This window comes from Solanum pennellii, chromosome 8 (assembly GCF_001406875.1).
Source record: "Solanum pennellii chromosome 8, SPENNV200".
Classification (NCBI taxonomy): Eukaryota; Viridiplantae; Streptophyta; class Magnoliopsida; order Solanales; family Solanaceae; genus Solanum; species Solanum pennellii.
In genome coordinates this window covers 60,613,127-60,631,681 of record NC_028644.1, presented here as the reverse complement: position 1 = coordinate 60,631,681, position 18,555 = coordinate 60,613,127, and the positions used below count along the sequence as shown (strand labels likewise).

Here is an 18,555-nt window from a genome sequence, read left to right as displayed (position 1 = left end):
GACGGTCCGTCCTGCAGGTCCGTCACAAAGTTCAGAGAGTTAAATTCAGTAAAGGGGTTTGTGACGGTCCGTCGTATCTACGACGGTCCGTGCTGCAGTTCCGTCGTGAAGTTCAGAGAGTCGATCTCAGTACTCAGATTTCAGAGTTGAAGTGTTTTGGAACGAAGACGCTCGACGGACCGTCGTGCCCATGACGGTCCGTCGCGTGGTCCGTCGACTCAGTCAGTTTTTATCAGAATAATTCTACTGCTCAAATCGACTAAACAGGTTGTTACAATTATGTTGCTATCAATGATACTCTCTTCATTCCAATTTACTTGTCAAAATTCCATAATTTGATTTCTCTCTTTGTCATTTTTGAAAAATCAAGGAAGTACAAATTTTTTTTTTATTATATTCTCAATTTATTGTCTTTGGAAAATTTAGTAAATAAATATGTTCGAAATTGGATAAGGAAAATATGGTATACACACTGTATCAATTATTATTTTTTAATAGATGTGTCGAATCAAAATTTAACAAATAAATAAAGATAAAAAGAATGATAAAATAAAAAATATAGCTAATATGAATAATTATATTTATTAAAAACTTACCCATACAAGTAGTTTTTTTCTTTTTAAACACAATATTAAATCACACATTGATAACACATTGTGTCTATTTGTTATCAACTAAGCCTAATATTTTTTAAAATATTTATAATATATCCATATTACATTGTTTGTTTGTGCCCTTTTCACTAAAAAACAAAGCTATATTTTCTAAATCTTGCAGTTCCTTAGTCGTAGAAGTTTTGCCCCCAACTTGATTGTGTTGGAACTAATATTAGTATTTTTTTTTAATACAAGTGTTGATTCATGTAAACTTTTATTTACGATTAACAAATAAATGCACATTGATTGGCCATATTTATTTGGGAAAATTTACGTGAGGTACGACTTAAGTCCAGTGGATGCATGTTTTAATACTCTCCTCCATTTTTTATTGTTATATTATATTTTTCAAAAGTTAATTCAACTAATTTTCAAAGTTAAATTTGATTATATTAATTTAATTTTGAATAAAAAATTTGAATTTTCAAAAACTACGAAAAGTACTATAAATTACATTTTTTTCCATATCAATTTGATGAAAAAACAAATCATAAAATGTTGGTCGAAATTCTTATAGTTTTACTAAAAAGGAAAGTCATGACAACTAAAAATGAATCGAAAAAATAATTTTTCAACCTATATAAAATGTAATTTTTCAACGAAGAATTATCGCTCGACAATCCTTGCCCTAGGTAGCTCCGCCTAGGACTGCATATAGTTTACAAAATATAAATTTAATCTCTCATTTTCTCTCTCCCTCCATTTCTCCACACACCTCACGATTGGTAGAGAAACTTTATTTTTCAAAGTGAAAAACGTTAGTAAATTAAAATAAGTTAAAACTCAAAAATGAATATGCAATTGTATAAACTAATTAACGCCTAGCTGCCCCCTCCCCACCTACACATTAATTATTTTTACACGTTTGAAAGAAACTACCAACCAATTCATATCGTTACGGAAGTGCTGGCGTCCATTTTCTTCTCATTTTTTCTTTTCCAAGACGCATCATTTATAGTCATACAACTAGTCAACTAGTATATATCTATTTAACAATTCATGTCTATGGGTTGAAAAAATGATTTTAAAAAATATTAAATAATGATAAAAGAGTAAATTTATTTAGCTTTTTAATGTATTCAAAATTTAATAAAATTGTGACATATAAATAGAAATGAAAGGAGTATTTCAGTATTGATGATAGAGGGAGCCAAAGATTTCAGTATGGATGATTGAGGAGCTGAATCATTACTAATTATTTTAGTAACGGATATATTTTTTTTTAAAAAAAATGGTATGTATTAGTAATTAATAATGATGGCCGAGTCAAGATTTTTATTAAGGAGTGCCCAAGATATAAAATAAAAGTCTATAACAGTTGTTATAAAAGATATAACACACAACTTTAAGTTATTTTTGCAATCCTTAACCACTACACTAAACCTTGAACTTGTATCAAGGGGTGTCAACATTTATGTATATTTATTAAATCAAATTTTAACCTATATATAGAATGTAAATTTCCAATGAAGGAATATCGCTTGACAACCCTTGCCCTATTAACCGTTATGATTTGACACAAAAAAAACATTGAAAAATACTTAGAAACAAGGTGATAAACCAATTAAACCATGTAGATCAGTTCACAAGTTACATTCGGCTAAAAAGGGAAAAATGACATAAATAGTCTCTTAACTATAGGAGTAGGTCTAAAATGATCCCTTAACTATACACTTAACATATATAGTCCTTTAACTATTTAAAAATTTGTCAGCTTTGGTCCCTTAACTATACATTTACCGGTTTTAGTCCCTTATAAAGTTACCGATTGTAGTCCTTTAATTATTCAAAAACTTATCATGTTTGGTCTTTACCCATTTCTTTAATACAAGTAGCTTAGGTTTATTTTAACAAAAATATTCATGAAATTAAATCTTTACCCATTTTTAAAGTTGTTTCTCTATCCCCACCCTTTTTTCTTCAAAATACCGTTATTAAAAGAACAATAACGTCTACAATTCAAAATAAAAATTGATGAGGAAACAAGATATAAATCCTAATTTTATTCAATGGAGAATAAAATTAAGCATATAATTGTTTTAATGACTTGAAGTCGCACTTGAATATTTATATTAGTATGGATTTTATTGAATTCACTCAAATTCTTTACTTGAAACAAAATGAATATATAATAAAATTGATCTATTTAAAAATAATTTTGAAAAATTACAAATATATCATTTTATAAATTTCAATTTTTTAAAAATTAAACAAATTATGTTCAATGAGGTCGTTGAAGTACAAACGTTGAATTTAATGGGAAATATCTTTTTCCTTTTATAATAAAGTTTAGCATATTTAAGGTAAATATGCTTCATTTTATCTTGTATTGAATAAAATTGACTTATATTTTCTTTACTCGTGAATTTTATTTTGAATCGTTAAGGTTAAGGTTCTTCGCATTAGGTTAATTTGAAGAAAATGAAGCGGAGAGGGAGAAACAAAAAAAAATTGCTAAACTATTTATATTAAAAATGGAAAAAGACCAAACCTAATAAGTTTTTGAATACTTAAAGGATTAAAATGGATAATTTTATAGTTAAGGGACTAAAACCGTTAAGTGTATATTTAAAAGACCAAAGCTCACAAGTTTTTGAATAGTTAAAAGATTATATCCGTCAAGTGTATAGTTAAGGAACTAAAACTTGTAAGTGTATAGTTAAGAGATTAAAACTGACAAGTTTTTGAATAGTTAAAGGACTGTATCTGTCAAGTATATAGTTAAGACACCATTTTGAGATCTACATCTATAGTTAAGGGACTATTTGTCATTTTCTCGTTAAAAAGGAAACACTTTTACATCGTAGAATAACCCAAATATTTGAGACAACCTGAACTAAAAGTAGAAAACCAAACTCAAAGTCAGGTACTTTATATACAAAATGATATAAAACTAATTATTTAATTTACAATCAAATTATTGATTAACCCGTTAAATAAAAACTCCAAACCATTAAAAATTGATAACAAAAAAAAACTATTATCAAAACTTAAACCAATAGTACTAATAAATTAATAATTTTTTTGATTCAAATTATCTTATTCAATTTAATTTTAGACCGCCCTAGCTTCACCCCAAGTTAATAAAATAAAAGAATATTTGTTAAAAGAGCTAAAAATAAAAATTGAACAAGTAGGAAGAAAGATACCCGTCCAACATGTTCTCTCACCAAAAGTATGATTTTCATGGCACTGAAAAACTGGCCCAAAACAAGGGCCCACAGCTCTATGTAGAAAAGGCTGCAAGTCTACAATAGGGCCAACATTTTATCCTTTTATAAAAAAAAAAAAAAAACTTATATGTAGAATCACTCTTTTATTTTTTGATAATTTTACTTCTTCTTTTTTATGTCACATCTTATGTACAAAAAAAACACACCTTATCTTATTGTTAAAAAAAATGTTTTTAAAATTTAATCCCAATCTCCACTTTCTTAATTTATAAATATTCTGAGCACTTATTTTTTTTTAAAAATTATTCTCTTAAAAAATATAAAGTACATAATAGTTAAGAAGCATATTAAAAGAAGGGAAAAGGGTATGATATACCCCTCAACTTTGTCATTTGGAGCTGCTATACCCCTCGTTATAAAAGTGGCTCATATATGCCCTTACCGTTATACAAACGGCTCACATATACCCATGCCGTTACAAAATGGCTCACATATACCCTTCATTTAACGGATGTTAAAAAATTAGTTTTAAATTTATATTTATTACTTCTAATTTTTTTAAAAAATAATAATTTAGGGGTATATATGATTCTTCTATCAAAGTTCAAGGTATATTTTAATTTTTTTCATACATAAATTATTTTTTGACTTCTTTTATTATAATTTTTTGAGTTTCTTATTCTTATTTTGTTTTTTTCTTTCATTCCTTAGTTTAAAGAAAAAAAAATTAAACTATTTTTTTGTGTATTGTAATTTAATTTTGTATTCGAAGAAAAAATTTGGTCATCTACAATAAGTTTTACAAGAATATTAGTGAAACATAAATAAATTTGATTATCAAAATAATAATTATAAATTAGTCATTGAAACAAAAAAAAGTCAAAAAAAATGTTTGACGAGGATTAAATTTACTCATATGGGGTTATATTTTTTAGAAAAAAAATAATAAAAATTTAGATTAAAATTATTTTTTTTTCATTTCCATTAGAGGAAAAGGGTATATGTGAGCCATTTGTTTACAAGCAGGGGTATATATGAGCCACTTTCATAACAAGGGTTATATCAGCTCTAAATGACAAAGTTGAGGGGTATATCAGACCCTTTTCCCTTAAAAGAAAGAAGGTTAAATATTGAGGGAAAATGTATTAATAATTTTTTGAATACTAAAGTTTTTATTTATTTCGAACTATTAAAAGAAAGTCCAAGAATTGAATGTAGTTCATATGTTGTTTTTTGACCATCAACTCTTTTTAAAATTCAATCCCAATTTTCACTCTCTGGCTTATAAATATTGTGATGAATCACTATACCAATTTAAAGACCACATCCTCACTTCCCTCTCTCTTTAACTTGTGTTTTAAAGGTTTCTTATGCTCTTGTCTTTAATTGGTTTTTTTAGCTTTTTAATTTATCGAAAATAACATGTCTACCTCTGCGTGCGGGCGGACAGGGTAATAATATAGTTTGTGTATACATATATGTCATTGTTGTTGTAATATTGATTGATGTTTGTTGTTCTTTTTCTGCAGGTGGTTGTTTGATTTTGGGCTGAGTTTCTGGTGAGGTTGTTCTTGACTATTGTCTGCCCCCTTTGTTGTTAAACTACCCTTAAAATGTTGTAAAAATTCAATCTTGACTACTGGGGAAAGTCAACCTTTGTAGGTAAAACATTGCCCTTAAATAATAGACTCAATCTTGATTATAGGATTAAACTGCCCTTCAAGTGTTTGATTTTGGGTTTCTTAGAATTTCATCAAAATGAATGAATCTAATCCATCTTCAAATTCAAGAAACCTTCCTGATTTCAAACAATCTGTGAAACTTAAGTATGTTAAACTTGGTTATCATTACCTTATTACTCATGGAATGTACCTGTTTTTGTCACCTCTAGTTGTTATTATTGCTGCTCAACTCTCAACATTCTCACCAAATGACTTTTATGTTCTTTGGGATCAGCTTAGGTTCAATCTCATATCTGTTGTCATTTGTTCCACCCTTTTGGTCTTTTTGTCTACTGTCTATTTCATTACCCGTCCTAGCCCGGTCTACCTTGTTAATTTCTCGTGTTATAAACCCGAAGATGCTAGGAAGTGTACAAAGGGGACTTTCTTGGAGATGTCTAAGTCTGTTGGAACATTTTCAGATGGAAATCTTGAGTTTCAAAGGAAGATTGTTGAGAGGTCTGGTCTTGGTGATTCAACTTACCTCCCTGAGGCTGTGACTAATGTACCGCCAAATCCTTGTATGGCGGAAGCAAGAAAAGAAGCTGAGGCTGTCATGTTTGGAGCTATTGATGAGCTTCTTGCTAAAACCTCTGTTAAGCCTAAGGATATTGGGATTTTAGTTGTGAATTGTAGCTTGTTTAACCCGACCCCTTCTTTGTCCGCGATGATTGTTAATCATTATAAACTTAGGGGGAATGTTATTAGCTACAATCTTGGAGGAATGGGTTGTAGTGCTGGTTTGATCTCGATTGATCTTGCGAAAGATCTTCTTCAAGTCCATCCTAACACTTATGCCTTAGTGCTTAGTATGGAAAACATTACTTTGAATTGGTATTTTGGTAATGAGAAATCCATGCTCCTTCCGAATTGTTTATTCCGGATGGGTGGTGCTGCTGTGTTGCTCTCAAATAAACGATCTGATAAGAAACGATCAAAGTACCAGCTGGTCCATACTGTTAGAACTCACAAAGGTGCTGATGATAAGTGCTTCACATGTGTTTACCAATTGGAAGATTCCGATGGAAAAGTTGGCGTCTCTCTGTCAAAAGAGCTAATGGCAGTAGCTGGCGATGCTCTGAAGACAAACATCACAACATTAGGTCCTCTTGTGCTTCCTATGTCTGAGCAGTTCCTTTTCTTCGCCACATTGGTGGGAAGGAAGCTATTGAAGGCGAAGATAAGACCTTATATCCCCGATTTTAAGTTAGCATTTGAGCATTTCTGCATTCATGCTGGTGGAAGAGCTGTACTGGATGAACTAGAGAAAAACCTTCAGCTTTCTGATTGGCATATGGAGCCTTCACGAATGACACTTCATCGATTTGGCAACACTTCAAGCAGCTCCCTTTGGTACGAATTGGCCTATTCTGAAGCTAAAGGAAGAATCAGGAAGGGAGATCGAACGTGGCAGATAGCATTTGGTTCAGGATTTAAGTGTAACAGTGCTGTTTGGAAGGCTTTGAGAAGTATAAATCCAGACAAGGAGAAGAACCCCTGGATGGATGAAATTCACCAGTTCCCTGTTGATGTTCCAAAAGTTGCAAGAATCTAAACTCAATGGAACTTAATATTGGCTAAGTGCTTCCTAAATGTGTAAAGTCATTAGTTGATCCAAATTTTTTCGAGTTTCTAAAAGATTTATGAATATTGAACTACTTGTTTTCAAATCTTTATGAATGTCCAAGTATACCTGTCAATCGGACTTAGAGTCTTACTAAAGCTTTACTAAAGCTTTGTGCTGTACTTGACAATTTATTCACTAATCTTTCAATCTTGTAAGCTCCGTGTGGAACGTCACAATACCTCTCATTATGTTTTTTCACTAGACTAACAACATACTTTGTTTCTTATATATTTACTGGATTTTTCGATATAAATATAAAATTCGCGTAAAAGTTACCAAGTTTCAGAAATCCCCTCAATACCTTACTATTCATGTAAAATTATTATCTAGACAGGGCACATGTTATTGGGATTTATGGTGTAATATTGAATTATTTCATCATGTTTTTGTTGGAGAAGAGTTGAGGAATTATTGCTTTAATAATTGTTTTGTTTCATTAATCATTCAACTCATCCTACCCCACAAAAAAGTATAATTCCAAAAGAAAAAATATAGTGAAAAAGATTCTAATTGTCCTTTGGGGAGGGGAATATGATATTATAGGAACTATTTTGTAATTTTCTTCCTCAAAAGAACAATGAAATTTGAAATATGTACCTATTCAACAACTTATTATCGAATAGTTACTTATTTAATTATTTTTTTATCGATTTATATTGATTTATCGCATCTACTTATAAGTTGCAATAAATAAAATAATAATTTTATTATTTTTTAAATATAATAAATTTTACATTTTAAAAAATATATTAAAAATTGTCATAATTAACCATAAGAAAAAATAGAAATTTAGTGATAAATTTTGACTGAATTTTTCAAACTGGACTAGTAATATATAATCCCTCACATCAGATGTAGTAAATGAATTGTTAAATTTTCAAAGCTTAATAACATTAATTTTTTTCTCCCAGAATTACCTACCTTTTTTTTTCTCCAGATAATATCTTTTAATAGCTTTCTTTGCATGATACCTTCCGCACTCATTTATATCGAGTTAGAAAAAATATAATAAATAAATAAAAACGAACAGAGTAAAATTTTAGAATTAAATATAATATTTGTAATGGAGGAGGTGTCCACGTTATAAATACGATTGAAATTGGAGACGACAAACTCTTTAAGGGAAAAAAGAAAACAAAAAAAGATTATTTTGTAAACATATGGTAATTGCCGACATGACAAATCACAAATGTGAAGCTCGCCCACAAGGCCAAACGAAATATTTGACTAATTTTATCACATTAAATTAGTGTTTTGTCATAAAAAATAATTTAATATTTTCTTTGTTTTAATTTATATGTTAGTATAATTTGTTATCGAGTATAAAAAAGGATGAAAAACTTTTAAAACTTGTAGTTTATATAATTAGATAGAGATGTTTCTTTCTTTTTTTTAAAAAAAAAAGAAAAAGAAAATTTGGGGTTTGATCCCACAACGCTAATACTAACGTGAAAAAATATTTTCACCACCCTTTCTTATTACTGGACTATTAATTAATTTTGTTAGAAGGTCCACTAGGGATGTTTGTGGTTCGGTTTGGATCAATTAACTGATTTTCAAAATTTAAAATCAAACCTAATCAAACCAAACAAAATATCGATTTGGTTCGGATTGAGGTTTGATTGATTTGTTAACCATAATCATAAAAACCCTAGGGTTCACAAGTAAATATACATATGTATTATTAACTTTTCTAATACAAATACAAGATCTATGAAAAAGCTAATGGGTTCGTTTGAAACCTATGAAAATTCATTTAGCTCTGCCTCTAACCGTAAATCATTTTATTTATCTTAAAATTAAATTATTACAAATATAAAAATATATCTTTTTATGAACTAAAAAGAAAAATGAACTATTAAATTGGGGGGAGAGAAAGTATATTCTTGACAAAACTTACTAATAAAGTGAACACCCCTAGGCCCTAATACAAAACTACCCCAAGAAAGCATTATTGAGATGTTATTATATATATTTAAAATAGATGTACGAAAAAACGGAGAACTGGAAAAGTAGGCTTTTATTTTTTTAATAATTATGTATTCGAGTCAATTTATTTATTCTCTTAATTAATTTAACGGAAAAATATAATATCTCCTACCAGCAAAATTATTTGGTCAAATAAGAAAAGTATTTTGAATAAATAGACAATTTGGTCATATAAAAGGTGTCAAGCACGCACGTCAGTTATGTAGACCAGAATTATGTATGACTCTTTTATTTTTTATTTTGGTTAATAATTATGTATGATTTGTAATGTAAGAATGCATAGAACATGCATGCATTTAAAAATATTATTTTAATTAAGAGAAACGTACAGTTGAAGTGCATGTTCTTGTATTAAGAAAACATATGAAAACCTTTCTACATATGTTCACAATATGATTAAAATTTTTTTGAAACAAATCGAAGTATCAAATTGATTATAGAAATCATCATTTGATTTGGTTTTGAATTTTAAAAAAATTGACAATATTTGATTGGTTTTGATTTTATTTTTATAAAAAGTATAATATAATTGAATCAAATCGATAAATTATATAAACTACTCTTATAATTTTCTAATGGTATTAATTTTTCATATAATTAATAATAAATATCTTATACCTTTTAATCATTAACTTGAGTCAACTAAATTATTCCACGTGCATTATAGCATTATTAAAGAGGGAAATTGTATATTGTAGCAAATTATTAATTTAAAATAAATGTTATAACTAGAGTTTCATTTAATTCTAATTTGTAGCAAATAAATTGTCATTCTCACCTCTCTCTCCCTGAATCTCTCTTCATTCTCAATTCTCTCCCTCGAATCTCTTACTTTTATACAAACACAAATGTATAAATTGTGTTAGTGTTTGTATAAAGTAAGAGAGACGGTATATACAAATGCATATCTCTCTATCCTATACATTATATAATTATACTACTACAAATTTTTCCCCGGCCGGTTGTCTTTGGCCTTTCTCTTTCTCACTATATAGAAACACAAATTATGCAAATACAATGTACAATTCATGTTTGTATAAAATCAGAAAGAGATTTGATATACAAATACAAATGTTTTAACTTGATTAAATTATATATAAATTCAAATTTTATGCAGATATACAAATACAATTATTAATACGTATACATAGTAGTTACATATATATGTACAATTATCTAACTCATATACATATTACATATACATTTTATCTCTCTCAACTCTTTGTCTCTCTCGCTCGTGTCTCTCCTCTCTCTCCTAAACTCGCTCACCACTCCAACATAACACAACGAACATATACATATACGAACACAATTTTTATAAATTCAAACATCTGATTTATACAAAATACAAATCACTGCAATTTATAAAATAGTAATATAATTTTTATGTTTATTGCCCTTTTCACTTTTTTTCTTTTTTTCTGAATTATGGAATTGAAGTTATCTAAAAAATGAATTGACAAAGCGTCTGTTCACGGAGAGATTATTGTAGTTTCCGTAGTATTCCTAAAATTTACTCTATTTAAAGCTTATGTCTTGAACTAAAGAGAAATGCACAAGCCCAACACTATAAAGTCCAGTGTGGTGTATTGTCGATTTTTTAGTTTTCTTTGGCTTACAAGATAACTGTCTACTCTTTTAATTTGCTTAATTTTTAGAACAATTGACTATTTTATTTTAAAGTTGTGTATTGATTGTCTAGCCGTTAGACATGTGAAAATGAGGAGCCTCATTAATTAAGCAACTTAAATATTATCTACGTTCATTTTTAATTGTCATAATTTTTTTTATTAAAATTAAATGATAAGAATTTTAATTATTATTTACAAATTTTTTTATAGTAGTGATATGCAAAAAGTTGAAATTTATAGTACTTTTCTTACGATTTTTAACTATCTAAATTTTTATTTAAAATATTAAATTAATGTAATTTAATTTAACTTAAAAAGTTAATTAAATTTATTTTTAAAAATACAACATAACAATTAAAAATGAATATAGCGAGTGAGTATATAAAAGCTCAACTGCTACTAATAATTAAGGACAGTGTGAAAATCTTCGATATATATTGTTTTTGGGCTTTGTTTAAAATTATACTTTACTAGTATTGGGTCTAAGTGCCAAAAAATAAAAAACACAAAGAATAGTACTGCCAATCGACACTTAATATTCACTATTCTCTCGCTATCTCCCTCTCGGATACATTTTTTTTTTCTAATACATATCTCCCATATGCATCTGCTATCCTATTCCCTCTTTGATAGTTGATACATCTCTCCCATCCCAGATATATCATTTCCTTTTGTATTTGAATATCTACCGAGGTAAACGGACGTTCAATAATATATAAGAGATTCTTGTAATTTGAAAAATAATAGAGAGATAATGTAACTAATTCTTAACACTTGAAATTTATGAAAATTATACTATTATATTTTCATTAACTTTTTAGTGACTTTTATAGTAATCATTAATCAGACTGTATGGGATCGATTCATTCAACAAAAATTGAAAACTGCCATCATTTTTGCATTTGTAACATCTTTTCATATTACATGACAAGTATATTATATTTCCTTCACTTCATATACCAATTTAACTGCCATGTACACTAGTCTCTATGGATGTCTTTCAAAGAGTATATTATAGTAATCTTTTATATTTAATAAAAAATCAATCAATTTTATTTTTTTTAAAAACTCGTTATAAAAAAGATTCAACTAGAATTGACTTAACTGATTTAATTTAAGTTTTGTATTTGAAATTTCGAATTTAGTTAGTTTGATTTTCTAGATAAAAGTTGAATCATGATTCATGAGCCCCCTAGTTGCTACGAATTTATACAATTTTCAAGTAAATAATTAAAGTTTGCGTAATGTAGTTTCAAAAAAATTTCAGATACCTTCTTTTGTTGCTCTCGAATATATAAAGAGGGTACTAAGGAAAATTATTTATAATAACAAACTATTAATTCAAATTAGTTGTCATAATCACAGTTTGATTTAATTGTACCTCGTAGCAAATTGTTGCTATTTCGCCTCTCTTCCTTGTGAATCCAGCTCGCCGCACGCGGCAGTCTCTTCCTCGCCTTTCTCACTTTTATACAAATACAAATGTATAAAATGCGTCTATCTTTGTGTAAAGCGAGAGAAAAATATTGTCTATATATACATATTTTCGTTCTCGTCTCTCCCCTCTCCTATATCTCACTCGCCTCTTTCACTTTATACAAACACAAACGTATACATTGCGTTTGTGTTTGTATAAAGCGAGATAAAATTGTATATACAAATACAAATACATATACATATACATATATTTTCGTCTTATACACTTGTGATTATACAAATACAGATCTTCCCATGCCAAATTTTCTTTTGTCTTTCTCTCTTATGTCGCTTTATACAAAAACAGATTATACAATTGAATCTTTTGTATATAAGTATAATAATACATATATATATACACATTTAATAGTCATAACAAATATAAAGTTGCTTTATATTTTTCATCACTGCAGACTAATGATAAAATAATTAAAATGATATAATAGCAACAACAAGCGGGGATAGCTCAGTTGGGAGAGCGTCAGACTGAAGATCTGAAGGTCACGTGTTCGATCCACGTTCACCGCATAATATATATATTTTACACTTTGAAATTTTATAATTTTCCGAAGACTTCTTTTATGAAGACAACTTTTTTGTGTTCATATCACAAACAACCAGAAGTCACGTGTTCGATCCACGTTCACCGCATAATAATATATATTTTACACTTAGCAATTTTATAATTTTCCGAAGACTTCTTTTATGAAGACAAGTTTTGTGTTCATAGCACAAACAATCAGAAGTAATGTGTTTATCAGTTTCTTGCTTCTTACCTTCCTTAAATTAAATGTATCAATGCATGTTCATATGATTAATCAATATCATTTCGTTGTCAAATTGTTACTATTCGGGGATCACATCGATGATGGAAGCGATTAGGAGGTCAAAAACCCCAATTGGAGGAGTGTTCATGTCAAATTTCGGTATATCTTGTTGCAGTTCGTCGGATCTAAGCTCAACGAGTAATGAGCAACATCGACAAATTATAAAATGAAGCAAACACCGCCGCGATAAGATGCCCCGACCAGTTATGAACGTAATCAGAAAGTTTTAATAAGTGGATTTTTGCACATATTTTTGATACATTAATGATGTATTAGATATGTAATTGAGATAGACTTAAGTCATCTATAACTCCTTAGAGTTGTCCGTATAATTACTTAGACACCTCAATTAAGAGTTAAACCTACTGAACACCTCTTCTTGAATTTGAACCATATTTGAACATTTTCTTGAGGATAAACTAAAAGCATGAAATATGTAAAATGCACTCGCAATGACATGATAATTTCACTAATCAAATAATGACATGAGTTATTTCTGAGTCTAAAAAAATAAATAAAAATGTATCATAAAGTAAATAAAGAGAAATGATTTTAATTTTTTTTAAAAATGAAAAAAAGTAACTTACCACCACTTCTTCCCCTGCCATCCACCTTTCCCTCTACAGTAAGGCTGGGCATCGGATGAGGTTATACCGGTACCAATTTGATATCATTCCGATTTGATAGTCTTTGGAACGAAATGAGATACGATATTCAGAATGAAACGATATCACAATTCACCGATATCGATTTATTTTGATTTTGTTTCGATCCGATTTGATTCTGATTAATTATTTTTTATTTATTAATTTATATTTATAATTTATATATAGGCATATTTTCAAAAAATAAAAATAAAAATTGGATTGGATTGATATTTTTTTAGTTTTGGTCATTGTTTTTATCCTTATTTTTATTTAATTTTTTAAAATTACAAACTATTTAAAATATAAGTTAAAAGTATAACTTATAATATATTAATAAACAATAACTTATCAACTTTAAAAGGTTCAAAATTTCAAATCTCGAAAACTTAAGCTCAAAACTTTAAAAATAAAAGAACTTTATTAAACTTATCTTTGCAAATTTAATAAACAATTTTTTTTTAAAAAAAAGTATCTTTAAAATAAACTTAAGTAAAATTACATTATAAATCCCAAAACTTTATTTTAAACTTAGAAAAAAAATATTCATATTTTCGTAAAAAAAATTTAATCAAAATACTGAAAGAATTATTATTATTTGAAATAGCTATATGTGTTGTCCCGTTTATTCCATCCTATTTCATTTCGATTCAGTTCCAATCTGATTCCATCCAGGTATATAGTGAAACGGGACGGAACCTAGTATCCATTTTGGTAATCTTGATCTGGTTCATCTCTATACCAGTCAACAAACCGATCAATTCATCCCGTTTTGATCCGATACTAATTCATTCCGGTCCAGTCCGGTGGGCGACATATTCTTCACAACAACCCTCATTTTACAGTGCCACCCCAAACATGACAAACCTCAGTATATCTCAACCATTTTTTAGCGATAACTTTTTTCTTCGTCATATTTTAGATACGAGATATATGAAAAAAGTTCATCGACAAATTAATGAGTTTCAGTTGACATTGTTGGAAAAATAAAGTTATTTCAGATTTCTTTTTGTACTTCATAGCTGATAATTATTATTTGATTGAAGTACATCCTTATGTTCACACAAATGTACATCAATTTGAAGGCAAAACTGTTAGGACCGTAAATAAGCAGGTGTAAACGCGGAAGCTAGCAAAGCAAATCTCGAAAGACCACGAGTAAGAAGACAACGAGAAATATACCAAAAGACACAAAGATTTAACGTGGTTCGGTCAATCGNTGTCAAAATAGTTGCGGCTAGAACTACACCCGCCAAGATGAACACCTCCTTCTAACCTGGTTCCATCATCGATTATCGAACCACTAAACCTGACTCTGTCATTGAATCTGGCTCTGATACCACTTGTTAGGACCGTAAATAAGCAGGTGTAAACGCGGAAGCTAGCAAAGCAAATCTAAAGACCACGAGTAAGAAAACAACGAGAAATATACCAAAAGACACAAAGATTTAACGTGGTTCGGTCAAACGACCTACGTCCACAAAGGAGATGAGCAATCCACTATAAATATGAGAGTACAAAATACAGAGGGAAACAACCTCAACTAATTCACTCAGAATACATGGGAGGTTCACACAAGTGATAACGTATCAAGCTTGTGACCCACAAATTCTCCCTCTAACCTTTTCTCTCAAAGCCTTTAAGACTACATTGTGAATGCTGATTAAGTTAGAAGGAATATGCCTCTATTTATAGAGTCCTAAACCTTTTCCTACAAGAAAAGGATTAGTCAATCCAAAACCTTTTTCTAAAAGAAAAACTTATTTATGGTAAGAAATTTAGGGCAAATAAAATCCAACAAAAACAACACATTCAAGAAAAATAGAATAAAATTAATAAAAATTTGAGCAAAACAAATACTAATAAGTAGAAATTCTCCAATAAAATTCACACAACTAGACATCAACTTAACACTAAATCACTACATTAACAACAAAAAGATAAATTTCAATCTTAAAATGGTGATGGTGGTATCAATCATATTTTAAATGGCGACAGTGTTAAAATAATAACAATGGAGGTATAAGGATTAAAGTGTTTGGAGAGAAAAAGTGGAAGAAGGATGTATGGTTATGGCGGCAGCGAAACTGGTGGTGTGGCGGAGGTATAGTGGTGACAAAGTGGAGGGAGAAGAAAGTATATTAATTTTTTTTTTAAAAATACCAAATAGAAAATCTTTCACGTGCTTATACTCCGTGAAGTAAAAACAATGTGTCATGTAAGCAAAAAAATGTTCAATGATTCAAATTCAAAAGGGTAGAGATGTTCATAGGCACACGTCCTAATTAAGGTGTTGAAGTGAATTATGTGAACAACTTTAAGAGACAATAAGTCACTGAGATATGATTATATGTATCTAGTTTTTATCAATTTATCTCATTAAGTATGCATGTATCTAAAAAAATTATTAGAGATTTATGTATCAATGGAGTCAAAGGCACTGAAGGGAAGCCGCTTGGGAGGTGGCTTATGTTGTTGCCCTAACCACAAATCATCCGCTGATTCTTCAACATCACTTGGTTCGGACCTTCTTTTAGTTTCACCTATGTTTTTACCTGGTCATGGTTTATGCATGAATCTGTACAATTTATTAATTATATTAACTTGGAAAAATGGTCTGATGGACCCCTGTACTTGTATTAGTTTGTATTATGGATCCTTCTACTTACGTTTTGTCATCTAGACCCTTACATTCAATAAAACACAATATATCAAACCCCTCTGACCATTGACTGTGCTTATGTGGCATTAAAATGGTTGAGTTGGCAAGAGAGTGAGGTTAAACGCTTGTTAAGGAAAGTGAGCACCATATTTTAGTTTTAAAAATATTTAAATTATAAGAGAATAAAATAATAAACTTAAAAAGAAAAAAAAAATCTTCTGCAACCAACACATATGCATTTCAGCCATCCATATTTGCCCATTCCTTTCTTTTTCTTCCATCTTTTTGGCAAAATAGTCTGCTACACCAGACTCCAGAAGCGGCGGGGAGACTTTGTACGCCGGACGCAATGAGTTTCTTGGCCTTCTGGTACTCCAGAGAGGGTGGAGAGCATAGGGGGTCCCTAGAGGTTTGCATCGGTCTGCAATGGCGAGGAGCTGGTGCGGCGATTTGTGGAGGTTGGAGAAGGAGGAAAGAAAAATGGCGAGTATGTGTGATGAAGATGTATACTGGTGAGGGAGATCCTATTTGTAGTTTCGCCGACAAGAGGAGCGGCAGCAACATCGACTTTCTCCGGCAGTTGAGCCAGTTCACTGTGAAAATGGATGATGATGCTAGGAGACCGGTCCAAACATTTAATTTAAAATAATAAATTAAAATTTAATTTGTCAAGTTGCATCAAACTTTATGATTTTTCTTTTGTCAAAAAAGATATTATTATAAAAAGGGATAAAAAATGATATGGCAAATTTTATCTGACATGGAGTGTAACATCAGCTTGATTGAGAGTCACGATGTGTTGAAAGGGTTCAACAGGTTGAGTTTAGATAGGTTTAAGGGTTCAAATGACAAAGAGGTAAGTAGAAACATTTACAATACAAATACATATAAGTATAAGAGTCCACCAGACCATTTTGCCCATAAACTTTTATGTATACTGTGTTTATGTTGATATACATTGTCGTTAAAATTTTAGAGAAATCTGAAATTTAACATTTTCTAAAGTCAAATTATCACAAAAAGAAAGTAAAGGATTTCAAGTTTTTTGAAATTTTATTAGGAAGTTGTTATGCTAAGATTCCCAAAAGCTGCTAAAGGAGGGATTTACTCCACTAATTGAGCAATTTTGATATGCTACATAAATAGACACATTTGTCATGCATCTAGTTATTGATATATCTCATATAAGTGTATCTGAAAGAGAAATATACCTCAAATACATATATCTGGAAGAGAAACAAATCTCATATACATATGTGTATTTGAAAGAGAAATATACCTCAAATACATGTATCTGGAAGAGGAACATATCTCGGATACATATATCATGAAGATGAAGCTCGAAATTCAGAGAAAAAAATTTGAATTTCTAAAAAAAAAAGTCACATTGTTGTTGCTCAAAAATAAATTGAAGACATTAATTTTCTTTTTAGAAGTTTTTAGACTAGATATACTCAAAAAATTTTAAAGGAGTGATTTCCTCCTTAAATTAAGCATTTTAGTTACAATCCTTGATTGAACATGTATCATTCTTTCTTAATTCTTAGGATACATGTATCTTTCGAGTTAAGATATATGTACCCAACAAATTAAATATGGTACAAGAAGTAATATTAAAATTATCATAAATACTAGTAATTAGGACCTAAACTAGTGAAATTTATATTGTTTGCCCATAATTTTATTTGGGTTGATTTCTAAAAAAATCTGTGATATTAATTTGATTTTGTTCAAATAAATCAAAGAAATGATAGAATCAAACAACTAAATTTTGTTCTCAATTAAAAAAAAAACCTATGAAAAGAAAATTGAATTGAAAGTTCCTTTGCCATAGACTACGATCGCGAGTTGATAGAATTCTTGCTTTTACGAGACACAAACAACTTTACCATTCAAAGGGATCTGGATCGATTAAGAAACTTATAGATAGGACATTTTTGGGGAAGACTAGCCCCCTTCTCATTACTCTATAGGACAATTCTTCTTACATCATTAAGGGATATTGAAAGGATAAGAATGATCCAAGCTAATGATGGATGCAAGAACATTTTTCATCCAAATTCCATTAATTGATCTTAACGATATCGTGGAGATGTAAATATATATATATATATATATATATATATATATATATATATATATATATATA

General features: G+C 29.4%; 1 protein-coding gene, 1 non-coding gene and 1 pseudogene across 3 annotated transcripts; all 3 read left to right on the top strand.

The window, feature by feature from the left end:
- Nucleotides 1-5,034: 5,034 nt before the first annotated feature.
- Nucleotides 5,035-7,350, top strand: LOC107026793 (3-ketoacyl-CoA synthase 11-like). Of its 2 annotated transcripts, none has more exons than XM_015227879.2 (2): nucleotides 5,035-5,192; nucleotides 5,359-7,350. In XM_015227879.2, exon 2 carries the CDS (start codon nucleotides 5,588-5,590, stop codon nucleotides 7,103-7,105), a length of 1,518 nt encoding a protein of 505 aa, XP_015083365.1. In that variant the 5' UTR covers nucleotides 5,035-5,192; nucleotides 5,359-5,587; the 3' UTR covers nucleotides 7,106-7,350. The 2 variants fall into 2 exon arrangements, with proteins under 2 accessions (XP_015083365.1, XP_015083364.1); XM_015227878.2 differs by having other exon boundaries at nucleotides 5,039-5,280.
- Nucleotides 7,351-12,728: 5,378 nt separating this feature from the next.
- TRNAF-GAA lies at nucleotides 12,729-12,801 on the top strand. The gene has a single exon. It is a non-coding gene; the product is annotated as a tRNA-Phe (tRNA).
- Nucleotides 12,802-16,755: 3,954 nt separating this feature from the next.
- The window catches only part of LOC107027791, a 6,640-nt pseudogene continuing 4,840 nt past the window's right edge, over nucleotides 16,756-18,555 (top strand).

What these genes read in the sequence shown, in the direction of transcription:
- LOC107026793 (XM_015227879.2), top strand. Translation starts at nt 5,588, where the DNA reads ATGAATGAATCTAATCCATCTTCAAATTCAAGAAACCTTCCTGATTTC.